Genomic DNA, 21,049 nt, shown 5'->3' with positions numbered 1-21,049 from the left:
TCCAAGTTCAGACCTTGAAGGAGATGTAGATGCAGAGGAGTCACCATCCTTGGGACCTCTTGCTCAAGTCCTACATCTCCAAGTTCAGACCTTGAAGGAGATGTAGACGTAGAGGAGTCACCATCCTTGGAACCTCTTGCTAAAGTCCTACATCTCCAAAGTTCAGACCTTGAAGGAGATGTAGATGTAGAGGAGTCACCATCCTTGGGACCTCTTGCTAAAGTCCTACATCTCCAAGTTCAGACCTTGAAGGAGATGTAGACATAGAGGAGTCACCATCCTTGGAACCTCTTGCTCAAGTCCTACATCTCCAAGTTCAGACCTTGAAGGAGATGTAGACGTAGAGGAGTCACCATCCTTGGAACCTCTTGCTCAAGTCCTACATCTCCAAGTTCAGACCTTGAAGGAGATGTAGACGTAGAGGAGTCACCATCCTTGGAACCTCTTGCTAAAGTCCTACATCTCCAAGTTCAGACCTTGAAGGAGATGTAGATGTAGAGGAGTCACCATCCTTGGGACCTCTTGCTCAAGTCCTACATTTCCAAGTTCAGACCTTGAAGGACATGTAGATGTAGAGGAGTCACCATCCTTGGGACCTCTTGCTCAAGTCCTACATCTCCAAGTTCAGACCTTGAAGGAGATGTAGATGCAGAGGAGTCACCATCCTTGGGACCTCTTGCTAAAGTCGTACATCTCCAAGTTGAGACCTTGAAGGAGATGTAGATGCAGAGGAGTCACCATCCTTGGGATCTCTTGCTAAAGTCGTACATCTCCAAGTTGAGACCTTGAAGGAGTTGTAGATGCAGAGGAGTCACCATCCTTGGGATCTCTTGCTAAAGTCGTACATCTCCAAGTTGAGACCTTGAAGGAGATGTAGATGCAGAGGAGTCACCATCCTTGGGACCTCTTGCTAAAGTCGTACATCTCCAAGTTGAGACCTTGAAGGAGATGTAGATGCAGAGGAGTCACCATCCTTGGGATCTCTTGCTAAAGTCCTACATCTCTTGCTCAAGTCCTACATCTCCAAGTTGAGACCTTGAAGGACATGTAGATGTAGAGGAGTCGCCATCCTTGGGATCTCTTGCTCAAGTCCTACATTTCCAAGTTGAGACCTTGAAGGACATGTAGATGTAGAGGAGTCACCATCCTTGGGATCTCTTGCTCAAGTCCTACATCTCCAAGTTCAGACCTTGAAGGAGATGTAGATGTAGAGGAGTCACCATCCTTGGGACCTCTTGCTCAAGTCCTACATCTCAAAGTTCAGACCTTGAAGGAGATGTAGATGTAGAGGAGCCACCATCCTTGGGACCTCTTGCTCAAGTCCTTCACCTCCAAGTTCAGACCTTGAAGGAGATGTAGATGCAGAGGAGTCACCATCCTTGGGACCTCTTGCTAAAGTCCTACATCTCCAAGTTCAGACCTTGAAGGAGATGTAGATGCAGAGGAGTCACCATCCTTGGGACCTCTTGCTAAAGTCCTACATCTCCAAGTTCAGACCTTGAAGGAGATGTAGATGTAGAGGAGCCACCATCCTTGGGACCTCTTGCTCAAGTCCTTCACCTCCAAGTTCAGACCTTGAAGGAGATGTAGATGCAGAGGAGTCACCATCCTTGGGACCTCTTGCTCAAGTCCTACATCTCCAAGTTCAGACCTTGAAGGAGATGTAGATGCAGAGGAGTCACCATCCTTGAGACCTCTTGCTAAAGTCCTACATCTCCAAGTTCAGACCTTGAAGGAGATATAGATGTAGAGGAGCCACCATCCTTGGGACCTCTTGCTCAAGTCCTACATCTCCAAGTTCTACATCCCCAAGTTCAGACCTTGAAGGAGATGGAGATGTAGAGGAGTCACCATCCTTGGGATCTCTTGCTCAAGTCCTACATCTCCAAGTTCAGACCTTGAAGGAGATGTGGATGTAGAGGAGCCACCATCCTTGGGACCTCTTGCTCAAGTCCTACATCTCCAAGTTCAGACCTTGAAGGAGATGTAGATGTAGAGGAGCCACCATCCTTGGGACCTCTTGCTCAAGTCCTTCACCTCCAAGTTCAGACCTTGAAGGAGATGTAGATGCAGAGGAGTCACCATCCTTGGGACCTCTTGCTCAAGTCCTACATCTCCAAGTTCAGACCTTGAAGGAGATGTAGATGCAGAGGAGTCACCATCCTTGAGACCTCTTGCTAAAGTCCTACATCTCCAAGTTCAGACCTTGAAGGAGATATAGATGTAGAGGAGCCACCATCCTTGGGACCTCTTGCTCAAGTCCTACATCTCCAAGTTCAGACCTTGAAGGAGATATAGATGTAGAGGAGCCACCATCCTTGGGACCTCTTGCTCAAGTCCTACATCTCCAAGTTCAGACCTTGAAGGAGATATAGATGTAGAGGAGCCACCATCCTTGAGACCTCTTGCTAAAGTCCTACATCTCCAAGTTCAGACCTTGAAGGAGATATAGATGTAGAGGAGCCACCATCCTTGGGACCTCTTGCTCAAGTCCTACATCTCCAAGTTCTACATCTCCAAGTTCAGACCTTGAAGGAGATGGAGATGTAGAGGAGTCACCATCCTTGGGATCTCTTGCTCAAGTCCTACATCTCCAAGTTCAGACCTTGAAGGAGATGTGGATGTAGAGGAGCCACCATCCTTGGGACCTCTTGCTCAAGTCCTACATCTCCAAGTTCAGACCTTGAAGGAGATGTAGATGTAGAGGAGCCACCATCCTTGGGACCTCTTGCTCAAGTCCTTCACCTCCAAGTTCAGACCTTGAAGGAGATGTAGATGTAGAGGAGTCACCATCCTTGGGACCTCTTGCTAAAGTCCTACACCTCCAAGTTCAGACCTTGAAGGAGATGTAGATGTAGAAGAGCCACCATCCTTGGGACCTCTTGCTAAAGTCCTACATCTCCAAGTTCAGACCTTGAAGGAGATGTAGATGTAGAGGAGCTTCAGATTTCCTAACCTAGTGGTTCTCAACCAGATGTTTTTGGCTTGCAAATCCCAGCCAGTTTACCAGCTGTTAGGATTTTTGGGAGTTGGTGGTCGAAAACATCTGGGGACCCCAGGTCGAGAACCACTGTCTTATCGCTTGCTTTGGAGTTTGTCCTTGCATTCCTTGCATGCAAATCTCTCCTTTTGGGTGGCTCTGTCTCCATCAAGTCTGTCTCTTTGCCAAAAAGGTGTCAGAATTGCTCCTTGGGAAAAGACAAACCCCGCCACCATCACTACGATCCTCCAACTCCTTGATTTTGATTAATATAGAGAAACAAGACTTGGGTTGACTGATAATAAAACTGATAAATGACATCTGAATTACTTGTAGCGGTAATTTATTACATAAAATATCTTTTATTTGACACGCGATTAGTCGCGGGAAGCATCACTCAACCTGACTAGTTTAAACAGTCTCCCAAACTCAGAAAGAGAGGGGGAGCGAAGGAGAGAGGAGGCAGGAGGGATGCGGCAGGCGTTTATGGAACACTTTAAGCCCGGAGTTGAGGACAAATCTGACTGTAAGTGTTTCAGTGATTGATGGGGTTGAGATACATTTCCCCCTCCTCCCCTAAACCCCCTTCATTATGTGCAGATTCCAGGGAGGTCCGGAGCGGAGAAGGGAGGCAGGAGCCCTTGCCTTTCCTTGGATGTTGATGGGACGTCTTCACGGATGTCCGTAACCAGGATGGTAACAAGAAAGACGGGGCTGGTTCCTACTTTCCCTCCACTTCACTAATAGAGTACTTCGGACAGCTATAATATATAGTCACTAGCTGTGCCCGGCCACGTGTTGCTGTGGCGAAGTATGAGCCCCCATCTACACAGCTGTATAAAATGCACACTGAAGTGGATTATATGGCAGTGTGGAGTCAAGATAATCCAGTTCAAAGCAGATAATATAAGATTATAAATGGGTTATATAGCTGTGTGGAAGGGCCTTGAGTCTACACTGCCATATAATCCAGTTCAAATCTGATAATCTGCATTTTATAGGCAGTGTAGAAGAGGCCTAAGTGAGGCCTAACTCTGCCTGTCCCCTGGGCTGAGTGGGTTGCTAGCAATTGCAGCAATTGGATAAAAAAAATTATTCCTCTCCCTCTAATTAGGACTTTCTTTTTCTTTTCTTTTTGTTGTATGAACCTAGAGGCATGGATGAGGGGTTGTGCTGCCAAGTTTAGTGTTTCTGGGATGTGTAGTTTTGTTGTTTTGTCCTAGGCCGAAATTTCATTACCCTTTTATATACAGTAGAGTCTCACTTATCCAAGCCTCGCTTATCCAAGGTTCTGGATTATCCAAGCCATTTTTGTAGTCAATGTTTTCAATATATTGTGATATTTCGGTGCTAAATTCATAAATACAGTAATTACCTGCACTGGTTTCTGCCAGAGTCTTTGCAGTTCAATCTTGAGGTCCTGATAGCGGCTGAGTTTTTCCTGTTGTTTTTTGTCAATGCGACTGTCACCTGGGATGGTGACATCAATGATCCAAACCTTTTTCTTTTCCACAACTGTGATGTCTGGTGTGTTGTGTTCCAGAACTTTGTCAGTCTGGATTCGGAAGTCCCACAGTATCTTTGCGTGCTCATTTTCCAATACTTTTGCAGGTTTGTGATCTCACCAGTTCTTTACTGCTGGGAGGTGGTACCTGAGGCATAAGTTCCAATGAATCATTTGGACCACGTAGTTGTGCCTCTGTTTGTACTCTGTCTGTGCAATTTTCTTACAGCAGCTGAGGATATGATCAATGGTTTCGTCGGTTTCCTTGCACAGTCTGGATTTTGGGTCATCAGCTGATTTTTCGATCTTGGCCTGAATTGCCTTTGTCCTGATGTCTTGCTCCTGGGCTGCAAGGATCAGGCCTTCTGTCTCCTTCTTCAGGGTCCCATTCGTGAGCCAGAGCCAGGTCTTCTCCTTATCAGCTTTTCCTTCAATTTTGTCAAGGAACTTTCTATGCAATGTTTTGTTGTTCCAGCTGTCAGCTCTAGTTTGTAGTGCGGTTTTCTTGTATTGATTATTATTATTATTATTATTATTATTATTATTATTATTATTATTATTATATTTCTCTTTGCCACTCTTTGTCGGTGATTGCTCAAATGTCTCAAGATGTGTATCTATCACTACAAAAGCTCTACTGATGAGCAAAATCCTGAAGGACGTCTATAATAATTTTTGGCAATTCTTCTCCAGCTTGGATCCTCGTCTATTGATGTCGCTTTCTGTGCCAAAGAAGCTGGCACAGACCCGATTCCTTGCAGGGATTTCTTTCCCCGGCTCCTCTTGCTTCTTCTCTTCTTTGATGCCTTTATTTTTTTGCCACAAGACAGAATTGTTTCACACGTCCCTAAAACGAGTAAAATGGCATTTCGGCTCCTCGTCTTTATAGACTCTCTGAACTTTCCGAAAGATCATCCCGGTCCCTTTTCATTAATAATGAAAACCAGGGGGCAATAAAATGTTCTTAGTGTAAGCATTGCTGAAGCGGAGGGAGAGATGGGAGAGGTGAAAGGCCTCCGATGATGGAATTAGCGGAATTGGGAGGAGGGACGGGACCCACAGGTGTGTTCGGAGTTTGCCTAGATGCCAACGCAAGGGGAAAATGGGGCAGAAATGGATGTCCGGAACATTCTTTCAAAGAGGATTTTCTCAAAGCTCTGCTGTTTGCCGACTGGAATAAAAAGCATAATGGTGAAAATACAAAAACGTCATATACACTTCTCACTAACCCACAAGGAGAGATGGGTAATAAATAAATTATTATTATTATTATTATATTGACACAATGACGTTGTATGATACAACAAGATAGATATGCTGGATTTCATTTCACGAAATCATAAGTCAGACACTTCCCAAATGTCTAGGACTGTGTGATGTATTTTCGGATGATACAGTAATTACTGTATTTACGAATTTAGCACCAAAATATCATGATATATTGAAAACATTGACTACAAAAATGCCTTGGATAATCCGGAACCTTGGATAAGCGAGTCTTGGATAAGTGAGACTCTACTGTATTATTATTATTATTGTATGACACAGCAAACAAGATAGATATGCTGGATTTCGTTTCATAAAATCACAAGTCGAACACTTCCCAAGTGTCTAGAACTGTGTGATGTATTTTCGGATGATGCGTCCAGATCCCAGCAGGGTGGCCTTTTGCAGTTGGCAGATCGTAATTTTATAATAATTATAATAATAATTTTATTTTTGTACCCCGCCACCATCTCCCCAGAGGGACTCGGGGCAGCTTACAGATATAAAACCAACATACAATAATATCAAATACAAAAACACACAAATAAATTTAAAAGGCATTAAAAATCACAATCATTATAAAACACTTGAGAAACACAGCAATAAAAACATAAAATGAGCTGGGCAAAGTGCACTGAGTGGAACTTGTAAACAAGAAGGAAGTTAAGGTGCTACAAGGTCATGGGAAGAGCCTTAGACTGGGGTGAACACTGAGGCTATATCAGGGAGTTAACTAAGAGGTACAACTGGTCAGAAGAACCCACTAGAACCAGGGTTTAGCGAACAGTGGGCGGTACTTCTTCAAAGGCCTGTTTGAAGAGCCAGGTTTTCAGGCTCTTCCTGAACACTTCCAAGGTGGCAGCTTGCTTAATTTCCCTGTCAATGTCCATTGTTTCCAAATGCCGGCTGAGATCTTTTGGCACGGCACCCAGTGTGCCCATCACCACCGGGACCACCTGCACTGGTTTCTGCCAGAGTCTTTGAAGTTCGATCTTGAGGTCCTGATAGCGGCTGAGTTTTTCCTGTTGTTTTTCGTCAATGCGACTGTCACCTGGGATGGCGACATCAATGATCCAAACCTTTTTCTTTTCCACAACTGTGATGTCTGGTGTGTTGTGTTCCAGAACTTTGTCAGTCTGGATTCGGAAGTCCCACAGTATCTTTGCGTGCTCATTTTCCAAGGCTTTTGCAGGTTTGTGATCCCACCAGTTCTTTACTGCTGGGAGGTGGTACCTGAGGCATAAGTTCCAATGAATCATTTGGGCCACATAGTTGTGCCTCTGTTTGTAGTCTGTCTGTGCAATTTTCTTACAGCAGCTGAGGATATGATCCATGGTTTCGTCGGTTTCCTTGCACAGTCTGCATTTTAGGTCATCAGCTGATTTTTCGATCTTGGCCTGAATTGCCTTTGTCCTGATGTCTTGCTCCTGGGCTGCAAGGATCAGGCCTTCTGTCTCCTTCTTCAGGGTCCCATTCGTGAGCCAGAGCCAGGTCTTCTCCTTATCAGCTTTTCCTTCAATTTTGTCAAGGAACTTTCCATGCAATTTTTTGTTGTGCCAGCTGTCAGCTCTAGTTTGTAGTGTGGTTTTCTTGTACTGATTCTTTGTCTGCTGTGTTTTGAGGAGTTTCTGATTTTTGACTTCAGTCAAAGCAGGTTTTTCACTTTGCTTTACATATTCTGCCAGGGCATGTTCTTCTTCTTTGACTGCTTGTTTTACTTGCAAGAGTCCTCTGCCCCCTGATCTTCTAGGCAGATATAGCCGGTCAACATCACTATGAGGGTGCAGTGAATGATGAATGGTCATGAGTTTTCTTGTTTTTCTGTCCAAATTGTCCAGTTCCATCTGTGTCCAGTTCATAAAGCCAGCAGTATATCTTATGACAGGTATGGCCCAGGTGTTTATGGCCTTGATGGTGTTGCCTCCATTGAGCTTGCTTTTGAGAATTTTTCTGACCCTTTGTGTGTATTCTTTGCTGACCACAGTGTTCACATGTTCATGCTTGATGTTGTCCAGCTGTAATATGCCCAGATTATTATAGGCCTCTGGCTGGTGACACTTTATTGTTTGGCCATTAGGCATATTTATGCCCTCACTTTCAATGATTTTTCCCTTCTTCAATGCCACTGTCGAACAACTCCATGCTGATATCAGTGCTAAAAATTCGGACAGTGTTGGTCAAAGACTTGATTTCAGTTTCCGTTTTCCCATACAGCTTCAGGTCATCCATGTACATCAGATGTGAAATTTTGTGAGAATTCTTAGATGTTTGATAGCCGAGATTTTTTTTGTATTATTATTATTATTATTATTATTATTATTATTATTATTATTATTATTATTATTATTATTATTTGAAACACAACAAGATGAGTCCACAGCAGACACTCTGCTGGCTGTTGTATTGGATCACATGTCGGACACTTCCCAAGTTATTATTGTAATTATTATTATTATTATTATGCTGTTGTTTTCCAGGTCCCCCAAGCTCCCGATGGCGGGATTATGGCGCTCTAGCGATCATCATGGCCGGCATTGCTTTCGGCTTCCATCAGCTCTACAAGGTACTCACCCATCAGATATTTTGACTTTTATTTCCTTTGATTCCATTGAACTGCAACGTCACTACTGCTAGGATCCTCTCTTTACATCAGGACAACCCCAAAAGCTGTTGTGTCCGACTCTGGGGGTTGGTGCTCATCTCAATTTCTAAGCCAAATATCCACTGTATATTATTATTATTATTATTATTATTATTATTATTATTATTATTATTATTATTATTATTATTATCTAGTAAAGGTAAAGGTTTTGCCCTGACATTAAGTCCAGTCGTGTTCGACTCTGGGGGTTGGGGCTCATCTCCATTTCTAAGCTGAAGAGCCAGTGTTGTCCATAGACACCTCCAAGGTCATGTGGCCAGCATAACTGCATGGAGTGCCGAAACCTTCCTGCCAGAGCGATAATAATAATAATAATAATAACTTTATTTTTATATCCCGCTCCCATCTCCCCAGAGGGGACTCGGGGTGGCTCACATGGGGACAAGCCCAGTTTCAATGCACAATAAAATACAGCTTAATTAAACCAATTTTTTTTTCGTGTCAGGAGCAACCGGAGTTACTTCTGGAGTGAGAGAATTGGCCGTCTGCAAGGACGTTGCCCAGGGGATGCCCGGATGTTTTGATATTTTTACCATCCTTGCGGGAGGCTTCTCTCATGTCCCTGCATGGAGCTGGAGCTGACAGAGGAAGCTCATCCTCACTCTTCCCGGGTGGGATTTGAACCTGGCAGCCTTCAGGTCAGCAACCCAACCTTCAAGTCACAAGGCTTTTATCCCCTAGGCCACTGGAGGCTCCATATTAAACCAATGTAAAACAGGTAAAATAGTATAAACATACAAAACAACTTAAAACATCAACATTAGAACATTAGAGTCTGAACATAATAATAATAATAATAATAATAATAATAATAATAATAATAATAGTCTCACTTATCCAACACTCGCTTATCCAACGTTCTGGATTATCCAAGCCATTTTTGTAGTCAATGTTTTCAATACATCATGATATTTTGGTGCTAAATTCGTAAATACAGTAATTACTACATGGCATTACTGCGTATTGAACTACTTTTTCTGTCAAATTTGTTGTTAAACATTATATTTTAGTGCTTAATTTGTAAAATTATAACTTAATTTGATGTGTAATAGGCTTTTCCTTAATCCCTCCTTATTATCCAACATATTCGCTTATCCAACTTTTTGCTGGCCCGTTTATGTTGGATAAGTGAGACTCTGCTGTAATAATAAACTTTATTTATACCCCGCCACCATCTCCCCAACGGGGACTCGGGGCGGCTTACATGGGGACATGCCCAGAACAATACAATATAACAAAATATAAATAAAACAACAAATCATAAAGCATTAAACAGTACAATAAATAATATACAAACTGTAAGAAAAATTCAGCAGGGAATTAAAGATCTCATTACAGAGTTCAATCAATGAGAGTGGAGTGTGATAAAGTGCAGTAGTTGTGGCAACTAATAACTAACCGGAACTATTTATTCGGTACCTATTGATATACTCGCATTTGCATGTTTTTGAACTGCTAGGTTGGCAGAAGCTGGGGCTAACAGTGGGCGCTCACTCCGCTCTCCGGATTCGAACCTGCAATCTTTCGGTCTGCAAGTTCAGCAGCTCAGTGCTTTAACACACTGCGCCACCGGGGTTATGTGGTTTGGACTGATTGCCACGTTGCAAGCAAAGTCACTCCACGTCGAAGTCATTCCGTGTTTGCTTTTCCTTTCCTTTTCTGCAGAAATACCTGCTCCCTCTGATCATGGGCGGCAAAGAAGACAGGAAGCAGCTCCAGAGGATCGAGACGAGCGTCTCCGAGATGAGTGGCAGCGTGACGCAGACAGGTGAAGATTAATGATCCCATCCATCGCTGCCCCTCCAAGCCCTCCCCCCCCCCCTCCGCTTTACGTGGTGACTTCATTTATCTGCTCTGAGAAATCTGTTCACATTTGCAAATGAAGCCGCCGTCATTTCGGTTTAATTTGAAATTGCTTGTTTACTGTCGGCGCGGCCTCAATTAATTATGTTTTTACGGAAAGGCTCCCAACCTCAGAATATTAATAAGGGGAATAAAATGACAGCCTTGGCGAAGGGGCTGTAAAGTTCATTTTTAATTTCTGCTTCTCGGAGGTTTTCTCTTTGGGGCCGGGCTGCTTTTCTTTTGCCTCGGCCTTTTCCTTCTGAGGATCCGCAGTGGGGTCAAGAGAGTCTGTAATTACGGAGCCTTCCCCCCGACCCCCACAACCTTCTCCGTTATTGACTCTATAGGGCACCTTTTCATTACCCGCTGATCCCGCCAATGACCTAGATTAGCTGCTACCTGTCATGCCGCTGGAATTTTTTTCTTATGAAGCTGTTTACTGGAAAGAAGCTCGGAATTAGAATCTTTTATAATAAAAAAACCTGCAGTTTTAATAAAGCAATTCCTCGCTTCCGCTCATCAGTATTCTTTCTAAGAAATGGGATTTTCTCAGAGGAGGAATGCTTGATAGTTTTTGGGTGAGTTGCTACTTCGGTCGTGCCCCTAAATCACAACACATATATGGGTTGCTGTGAGTTTTCCGGGCTGTATGGCATTCTCTCCTGATGTTTCGCCCACATCTATGGCAGGCATGCTTCCAAGGTGTGAGGCCTGATGTGTTGTCGAAGGCTTTCGTGGCCAGAATCACTAGGTTGCTGTGAGTTTTCCAGGCTGTATGGCCATGTGCCAGAAGCATTCTCTCCTGACGTTTTGCCCACATCTATGGCAGGCATCTTTACAGGTTGTGAGGGCTGATGTGTTGTCGAAGGCTTTCATGGTCAGAATCACTGGGTCGCTGTGAATTTTCCAGACTGTATGGCAATGTGCCAGAAGCCTTCTCTCCTGACGTTTCGCCCACATCTGTGGCAGGCATCCTCAGAGGTTGTGAGGAATATATGTCCATGTTCCAGAAGCATTCTCTCCTGATGTTTTGCCCACATCTATGGCAGGCATCCTTACAGGTTGTGAGGTCTGATGTGTTGTCGAAGGCTTTCATGGCCAGAATCACTGGGTCGCTGTGAATTTTCCAGACTGTATGGCAATGTGCCAGAAGCATTCTCTCCTGACGTTTTGCCCACATCTATGGCAGGCATCTTTACAGGTTGTGAGGTCTGATGTGTTGTGGAAGGCTTTCATGGCCAGAATCACTGGGTCGCTGTGAATTTTCCGGGCAGTATGGCATTCTCTTCTGATGTTTCACCCACAACTATGGCAGGCATCTTTACAGGTTGTAAGGTCTGATGTGTTGTCGAAGGCGTTCATGGCCAGAATCACTGGGTCGCTGTGAATATTCCAAACTTTATGGCAATGTGCCAGAAGCATTCTCTCCTGACGTTTCGCCCACATCTATGGCAGGCATGCTTACAGGGTGTGAGGTCTGATGTGAACAAAATAACAGCAGCATCAATTATTACCATCCTAGAATTCAATGACAGACCAGTTATCAGACTTGAAATGCACCCATTGTGTATTTATATGTGTATTTTATCAATGTGTAATGTATTTAATTTTAATTGATTAAATTGTCTGTAATATTTTTATATTGTGTTTTATTGTAAGCCGCCCTGAGTCCCCTATGGGTGAGAAGGGCGAGATATAAGTACAGTAGAATCTCACTTATCCAACATTCTGGATTATCCAAGCCATTTTTGTAGTCAATATTTTCAATATATCATGATATTTTGGTGCTAAATTTGTAAATACAGTAATTACTACATAGCATTAATGTGTATTGAACTAATTTTTCTGTCAAATTTGTTGTATAACATGATGTTTTGGTGCTTCATTTGTAAAATCATAACCTAATTTGATGTTTAATAGGCTTTTCCTTAATCCCTCCATATTATCCAACATATTCACTTATCCAACATTCTGCTGGCCCGCTTACATTGGATAAGCGAGACTCTACTGTAATATTATAATATATTGTATATGCATATAATATTAATAATATTATTTTGTAATACAATATAATAATATTAATTATATATTACATGTAATATTATTAATAATATCCAACATTCTGCCAGCCCATTTACGTTGGATAAGCGAGACTCTACTGTAATATTATAATATATTGTATATGCATATAATATTCGTAATATTATTTTGTAATACAATATAATACTAATAATACAATATAATAATATTAATTATATATTATATATTACATGTAATATTAATAATATCCAACATTCTGCCGGCCCGTTTACGTTGGATAAGCGAGACTCTACTGTAATATTATAATATATTGTATATGCATATAATATTAATAATATTATTTTGTAATACAATATAATACTAATAATACAATATAATAATATTAATTACAGTAGAGTCTCACTTATCCAAGCTAAACGGGCCAGCAGAAGCTTGGATAAGCGAATATCTTGGATAATAAGGAGGGATTAAGGAAAAGCCTATTAAACATCAAATTAGGTTATGATTTTACAAATTAAGCACCAGAACTTCATGTTATACAACAAATTTGACAGAAAAAGTAGTTCAATACACAGTAATGCTATGTTGTAATTACTGTATTTATGAATTTAGCACCAAAATATCACAATATATTGAAAACATTGACTACAAAAATGGCTTGGATAAGCGAGGCATGGATAAGTGAGACTCTACTGTATATATTATATATTACATGTAATATTAATAATATCCAACATTCTGCCGGCCTGTTTATGTTGGATAAGTGAGATTCTACTGTATTGTAATAAATAAATAAATAAAATCCAGCTGCCAGCATTAGAAAACGCTAAAATCAGGACAGTAAATAAAGAGCGACACTCAAAAAAGATGGGAATTGAAGACCAGAAACAATCAGGGCCAGCTGACACCTCCCAACAAAGGATTCCCCCCCAGGCTTTGAAGCTGCAAGGCCATTCAATGCTAATCAAGGTGGCAGAGAAGAGTTATTTCTCTCACCCTGGACATGATTAATTAATTAATTAATTAATTAATTACTACATTTATATCCCGCTCTTCTCACTTTCCAAACTGTGTGTCGCAAAACATGAATGTGTTGACTGCAGTGTGTTGTGCGAACGTATGGGTTCTCCCCATAGAGATGTTCAATGCGTTCGTCGAAGGCTTTCACAACCGGAATCTGGTAATGTTCCTGAAGCATTCTCTCCTGACGTTTCGCCCACATCTATGCCAGGCATCCTCAGAGGTTGTGAGGTCTGTTGGAAACTAGGCAAGTGGGTTTTATATACATGTGGAAAGTCCAGGGTGGGAGAAAGAACTCTTGTCTGTTGGAGGCAGGTGTGAATGTTGCCATTGGCCACTTTGATTAGCAATGAATAGCCTTGCAGCTTCAAAGCCTGGCTGCTTCCTGCCTGGGGGAATCCTTGGTCGGGAAGTGTTAGCTTGTCCTGATTGTTCCCTGTCTGAAATTCCCAACAAAGGATTCCCCCAGACAGGAAGCAGACAAGCTTTGAAGCTGAAAGACCACTCTATGCTAATCAAGCTGGAATCTATGGCAGGCATCCTCAGAGGTTGTGAGGTCTGTTGGAAACGAGGCACGTAGAGTTTATGTCTCTCTGGAATGATGTTCAGGGTGCGAGAAAGAATCCTTTGTTGAGAGGTGTTAGCTGGTCCTGATTGTTTTGTGTCAGCTTCAAAGGGGAATTCCAGACAAGAAACAATCAGGACCAGCTAACACCTCCCAACAAAGGATTCCTCCAGGCAGGAAACAGCCAGGCTTTGAAGCTGCAAGGCCATTCAGTGCTAATCAAGGTGGCCACAGATATATAAACCTCACTGACCAGACCTCACAACCTCTGAGGATGCCTGCCATAGATGTGGGTGAAACGTCAGGAGAGGATGCTTCTTTGCCTTTCCGCTCCTTCCCGGGGACTCATCTGACAGACTTCCTTTGGGAAGATAGATAAACGATACCCGGGCCGTGCGAGTTTGCGGAGACCGTGCAAATCATAAAACCAATATAATTAGAAGGGAGAGGTTTCAGACGGATATACTGTGGGCTATAGACATCTATACAAAGGGAAGATAAAGGAGAAATAGGGGAGGTTAGATACAGTGCAGGTGGATTGCCCACCGAGCAGATAAATTAGGCCAGCTTAGAGTCAGCATACGGCTGGAGATAAATCAGGCCTTGCGAGGAACAGAGGGATCTTGTCGTGGGCCTCTGCCTGGTCTCTCCTGCTTTTTAACAGACCTTCTCTTCTCTTCTCTTTGCTCTCTTCTTCTGCCAAAGTGACCCAGCTCCAGACGACCCTCGCTTCTGTCCAAGAGCTTCTCCTTCAGCAGCAGCAGAAGATCCAGGAGCTCACTCAAGAACTGGCTGCCTCCAAGGTAAACTCTCCCTGGCCCCTTCTACACAGCTGCATAAAATGCACACTGAAGTGGATTATCTGGCAGTGTGGAGTCCAGATAATCCAGTACAAAGCAGATCATATGAGATTATAAATGGGTTATATAGCTGTGTGGAAGGGCCTTGAGTCTACACTGCCATATAATCCAGTTCAAATCTGATAATCTGTGGAAGAGGCCTAAGTGAGGCCTAACTCTGCCTGTCCCCTGGGCTGAGTGGGTTGTTAGGAGACCAAGTGGGTGGAGCTTATCCTTCTAACTGGCAGCAATTGGCTAAAAACAATTATTATTCTCCCTCTAATTAGGACTTTATTTTTATTTTCTTTTTGTTGTATCAACGTAGAGGCATGGATGAGGGGTTATGCTGCCAAGTTTAGTGTTTCTGGGATGTGTAGTTTTTTTGTTTTGTCCTAGGCTGAAATTTCATTACCCTTTTATATATATAGATTACTGTATATACTCTAGTATAAGCCTAGTTTTTCAGCTAGATTGGGTATATGACGTTGAAAAAGTCAAAATGCATAAAGTTGTGGGTGAACTACAACTCACATCATACCAGGTTGACCCCAAGGAACTCCATCAGTACTTAAAGTGGGATGTATAGTTCACCTGCAATTAATGAGGACTCTGCACTCTACCAAAGATGTAATTGGACCAAACTTGGCACACAGAGTCCCCATGACCAACAAAAAATACTGGAGGTCTTTGGAGGAAATTTGCCTTGATTTGAGGGAGTTCTAGTTCACCTACATCCAGAGAGCACTGTGAACCCAAACACTGATGGATCTGGACCAAATTTGGCACATATACCTGATATGCTGAAATTTGAAAACTGGAGGGGTTTGGGGAGAACTGAGCTTCCCTTCTGGGAGTTGTAGTTCACCCAATGGTGACCTCCATCGATGAAGGACTGGGACCAAACTTGGCACACAGAACTCCTATGACTATTGGAAGGACTTCAGGGGACTGACTCACCATAGTGGGAGTTATTGTTATAGCCAGAGAGCACACTGAACATCAGCGACGATGCATCTGCAGCAAACTTCTCCAACATAACAAACTAAGTACCGATGGAGTTTCTGGGGTTCACCTGGCATGATGTGAGTTGTAGTTCACCCACAACCTTATGCATTAATGCATATAATAATAATAATAATAATAATAATAATAATAATAATAATAATAATAATAATAATTGCTTTGATTGAAGTCAAAAATCAGAAACTACTCAAAGCACAGCAGACAAAAAATCAGTACAAGAAAACCGCACTACAAACTAGAGCTGACAGCTGGCACAACAAAACATTGCATGGAAAGTTCCTTGACAAAATTGAAGGAAAAGCTGACAAGGAGAAGACCTGGCTCTGGCTCACGAATGGGACCCTGAAGAAGGAGACCGAAGGCCTGATCCTTGCAGCCCAGGAGCAAGACATCAGGACAAAGGCAATTAAGGCCAAGATCGAAAAATCAGCTGATGACCCAAAATGCAGACTGTGCAAGGAAACCGACGAAACCATAGATCCTATCCTCAGCTGCTGTAAGAAAATCGCACAGACAGACTACAAACAGAGGCACAACTATGTGGCCCAAATGATTCATTGGAACGTATGCTTCAAATACCACCTCCCAGCAGCAAAGAACTGGTGGGATCATAAACCTGCAAAAGTATTGGAGAATGAGCACGCAAAGATACTGTGGGACTTCCGAATCCAGACTGACAAAGTTCTGGAACACAACACACCAGACATCACAGTTGTGGAAAAGAAAAAGGTTTGGATCATTGATGTTGCCATCCCAGGTTACAGTCGCATTGACAAAAACAACAGGAAAAACTAAGCCGCTATCAGGACCTCAAGATTGAACTTCAAAGACTCTGGCAGAAACCAGTGCAGGTGGTGATGGGCACACTGGGTGCCGTGCCAAAAGATCTCAGCCGACATTTGGAAACAATAGACATTGACAAAATCACGATCTGCCAACTGCAAAAGGCCACCCGACTGGGATCTGCACGCATCATCTGAAAATCCATCACACAGTCCTAGACGCTTGGGAAGTGTTCAACTTGTGATTTTGTGATACGAAATCCAGCATATCTATCTTGTTTGCTGTGTCATAATATAATAATAATAATAATAATAATAATAATAATAATAATAATAATAATAATAATAATAATAATAATAGAACCCAGGCAACGCTGGGCACCCAAGCTAGTGGGAAAATAAAAAGAAACATTGGGAACGGCTTTCCTTGAATATAAAGCTGTCCCAAATGGCAGGAAAGTGCTCCCAAAGCTTATCTGGTTTACTTCCAATCTGGTTTCCTCCAAACCCGGCCAGGAAATTGGGCTTCTCTCTCCTTTGGGTCTGATGTGTTAAATATGACGAGCACATGTTAGTTTTTCTTTCAGAAGAGAAAAAGCATGTTAGTTTGTAGGATGGAGTTATTTCCCTCTTTATTTATCCCTTTTGCAAATGGTAGCACAGTTGCTGCTGTGTGATCGAAACCTTATGTATCTATGTATATATATATATACAAAACTCTGGGCTGAGCTCATAAACATGGGTTTTCAAAGAAGGAGGAAAAAAGAAAATTAAGCAGCAGTGATGTAAGGCTTCCAAACTCCTGCCGGCACCCTCTGAAAAATTTAAAGCAATTTTTAAAAAAAAATCCACATTGACTTTAAGTGGAGAGCGTCGTCGGCTTGGATTCCGGCCCTTGTGTTTTCTCGCACTTTCTGTGCGTTAAAAAGAACTGACTTAAAAAGCCCCAGATGTCAGCTTTTATTTCTGAAATCCGCCAGCATCTGGCACCATATGTGTTTTGGAAATTTGAATCTCCCCCTTTTTGGTGTTTTTTTTGCAGTGAAGGGAAATCTTTCTTCTTGTTAATGGGCTTTTGTTGCTTTCTAAAAGCACCGAGAGCCAAAACGGTGGCTCCCAGATCGCGGCAAAGCCTTTGGGAATGAGGCATCCCTTGCGGGAAAGCACATCCGGGTCTGTGTTTGTCAGATACTACAGAGCGGAGTCGGTCACAGCCAAGAGTAGCTACTAAACCAGCTACGGCTTTGAAGAAGATGCTCCAAGTTTTAAATAACCCAAAACTGTTGCACCCCAGCCATACTTCACTTTGGACTCAACACCAACCAGGAATCCAAAATTAGTAATGAAACAGTTTATTGAGAAAATCTATATATATAAAAAAGTGATGGCATCACGGCAGCGGACAAAACAACAAAAGTAAACACCCCACAACCTCGAAAATTGACAGCACAATCCCTCATCCATGCCTCTAGGTTGATACAACAAAAAGAAAAGAAAAATAAAGTCCTAATTAGAGGGAGATGAATAATTGTTTTTATCCAATTGCTGCCAGTTAGAAGGCTAAGCTCTGTTCACTTTGTCTCCTAGCAACCCACTCATCCCAGGGGACCCTTTACCTTAACTACCACCAATTCCTCAATACTTTATTTCCCATACCACCATTGCCACAGCAACGCGTGGCCGGGCACAGCTAGTCACATATAAAAAGGAACGAAGAAAGGCAAAATCCAATAGGTAATAGGGACAAATAGTCCATAAGTAATAAGCTCCCAGCAGTGCAGTGTTTTAAAGTGCTGAGTTGCTGAACTTGCAGACTGAAAGGTCGCAGGTTCGAATCCGGGGAGTGGAGTGAGCACCCACTGTTAGCTCCAGCTTCTGCCAACCTAGCAGTTCAAAAACATGCAAATGTGAGTAATAATAATAATAATAATAATAATAATAATAATAATAATAATTTATTCTTACATCCTGCCCCATCTCCCCAAGGGGACTCAGCGAGGCTTACAAAGGGACCATGCCCAAACAATATAAAAATACAACAGTAAAAACAAATTCAAACACAGCAATAAATACCTCAGAAAAGCATACAACAACAACAATTTACAAACAATTAAAACATGTTCAATGCCGTGGAGCGATATAGTTGGTACTTCAATCTTCAGACTAAGAGTGAGGAATAAGGTTAACAAGGTGCAATGCATAATAATAACAACAACAACAACAACAACAAAAACAACACAACAACAACAACAATGTTCCAATGATCCATTGGAACTTATGCCTCAAGTACCACCTCCCAGCAGTAAAGATCACAAACCTGCAAAGGTATTGGAAAATGAGCACGCAAAGATACTGTGGGACTTCCAAATCCAGACTGACAAAGTTCTGGAACACAACACATCAGACATCGCAGTTGTGGAAAAGAAAAAGGTTTGGATCATTGATGTCGCCATCCCAGGTGACAGTCGCATTGATGAAAAACAACAGGAAAAACTCAGCCACTATCAGGACCTCAAGATTGAACTTCAAAGACTGGCAGAAACCAGTGCAGGTGGTCCCGGTGGTGATCGGCACACCGGGTGCCGTGCCAAAAGATCTCAGCCGGCATTTGGAAACAATAGATATTGACAAAATTACCATCTGTCAACTGCAAAAGGCCACGCTACTGGGATCTGCACACATCATCCAAAAATACATCACACAGTGCTAGACACTTGGGAAGTGTTCGACTTGTGACTTTGTGATACGAAATCCAGCATATCTATCTTGTTTGCTGTGTCATAATAAAAATTATTATTATTATTATTATTATTATTATTATTATTATTATTATTATTATTAAGTTTATTTGTATCCCGCCTCCATCTCTCCCAAAGGGGGCTTGGGGCGGTTCACAGAAATATCAGATAGAAAAACAATAACAATATACAATTCATCAACAAACAATAACATGCACCAGTAGTAGCATTTACATATTAACCAGAAAATTAAAAAAACACTTATTAAAAACATAGAATTAAAAACAGTGTGGCCGTAATAGTAGATTAGCAAAGTGCACAGTATATGTTGCGAATTAAAACTTAGATAAAGTGCTACAAGTTCGTTTATAACTTCTCGTGGAATGGTATAGCGACAAGGTGCAAAGTGTTGGAATAAAAAGCAGTAGGGGCTCACTTTGATGTTCTTCTTAATTAAAAATGGTTTGAAAAAACCAGGAAAGATCTGAAAAGTAGATCAATAGGCACTGCTCCGGCGGGAAAGTAATGGTGCTCCATGCAGTCATGCCAGTGACCACATGATCTTGGAGGTGTCTACGGACAACGCAGGCTCTTCGGCTTAGAAATAGAGATGAGCACCAACCCCCAGAGTCGGACATGACTGGACTTAACGTCAGGGGAAACCTTTATCTAATAAGCCGAAACAAACTGGTAATAGAGAAAAAAACACTCCAAAGGCAATAATCCAAACAGTCCAACTGTGTTCCATAAAACAAGGTACAGAATCAAAACATGAGCATAAATCCAGGAAAACAAGAAACAAAACATGAACATGGATCCGAAACCAAGACTAGAGAAACTTCTTGAAACATGAACCCAAACTCACAAGATCTTATAGACTAAAATATGAACTGGAAACATGATAGAGATCCTCACTGTTAAGCAACGTTGCCTGATCTGAATTCTAAAGGATATGAGGTCCACAAGCCATGAAGTCATGTCTGCAACCTTGACTCCCTTGCTTGTGAGATTTCTCACACTGCTGTTTCTCACAGAGTCTTTGTGATTTTCTTAATTTAAAATGAATTCCTGCCGACTGCAGGTGTGTTTTCATGTGAACATTCTCGCCCATCCAACTCCTTATCTGGGGTTGCTATGAAACGACTAGGCGAAAAGTCTTTGTCAGCCAGTGCTGGACCCTTGAGGCAGATTCACTTTTATGCCCATTCTCACAGACGGGATCTAGACTCCCCTCATTTCCTTCACTGAAAAACCCATCCACTTTCCCAGGCCATAGAATAACAATCCCCTCATCTTCATCAGCTTCCTGAACCAAAACACAAAAATGGATGAACTCGACACAGTTTGGTGAGACACATTTGCTTTCAGCATTGGTGCTTTCTGTCCCATCAAAATAAAAACAAAACAGAACACGATTTCATTTCAAGTAATGAGAAAAGAAAACCCAGATGCATTTAGAAATGCTCTGGAGTTTTTTGTCTCACACTCGGAACTTCGCTTGACCTTCACCTGTCTCTGATTCTCCCCTTCTTTTTCTATCACAGGCGACAACATCCACCAACTGGATCCTGGAGTCTCAAAATATCAACGAATTGAAGTCTGAGATCTATTCGCTCAAAGGACTCCTTCTGAACAGGTAGGAAATCACACAGTTGAGAGAGAAGTAGGATGTGATTGTTCACAGATTTTCTTCTTACAGTAGAGTCTCACTTATCCAACATAAACGGGCCGACAGAACGTTGGATAAGAGAATATGTTGGATAATAAGGAGAGATTAAGGAGAAG

The 21,049-nt window shown here is 42.2% G+C and overlaps 1 protein-coding gene across 1 annotated transcript in view; it reads left to right on the top strand.

The window, feature by feature from the left end:
* Positions 1-21,049, top strand: part of pex14 (peroxisomal biogenesis factor 14) — a 157,202-nt gene that overhangs the window by 129,255 nt on the left and 6,898 nt on the right. Inside the window, exons 5-8 of the mRNA XM_008121524.3 lie at positions 8,228-8,313; positions 10,078-10,180; positions 14,588-14,685; positions 20,809-20,900. Coding sequence (XP_008119731.2) covers positions 8,228-8,313; positions 10,078-10,180; positions 14,588-14,685; positions 20,809-20,900 — 379 coding nt within the window. The remainder of the gene's footprint in view (positions 1-8,227; positions 8,314-10,077; positions 10,181-14,587; positions 14,686-20,808; positions 20,901-21,049) is intronic.

The sequence above is a fragment of the Anolis carolinensis genome, unplaced genomic scaffold, assembly GCF_035594765.1.
Source record: "Anolis carolinensis isolate JA03-04 unplaced genomic scaffold, rAnoCar3.1.pri scaffold_15, whole genome shotgun sequence".
NCBI lineage: Eukaryota > Metazoa > Chordata > Lepidosauria > Squamata > Dactyloidae > Anolis > Anolis carolinensis.
This window is presented reverse-complemented; position numbering and strand designations above follow the sequence as displayed.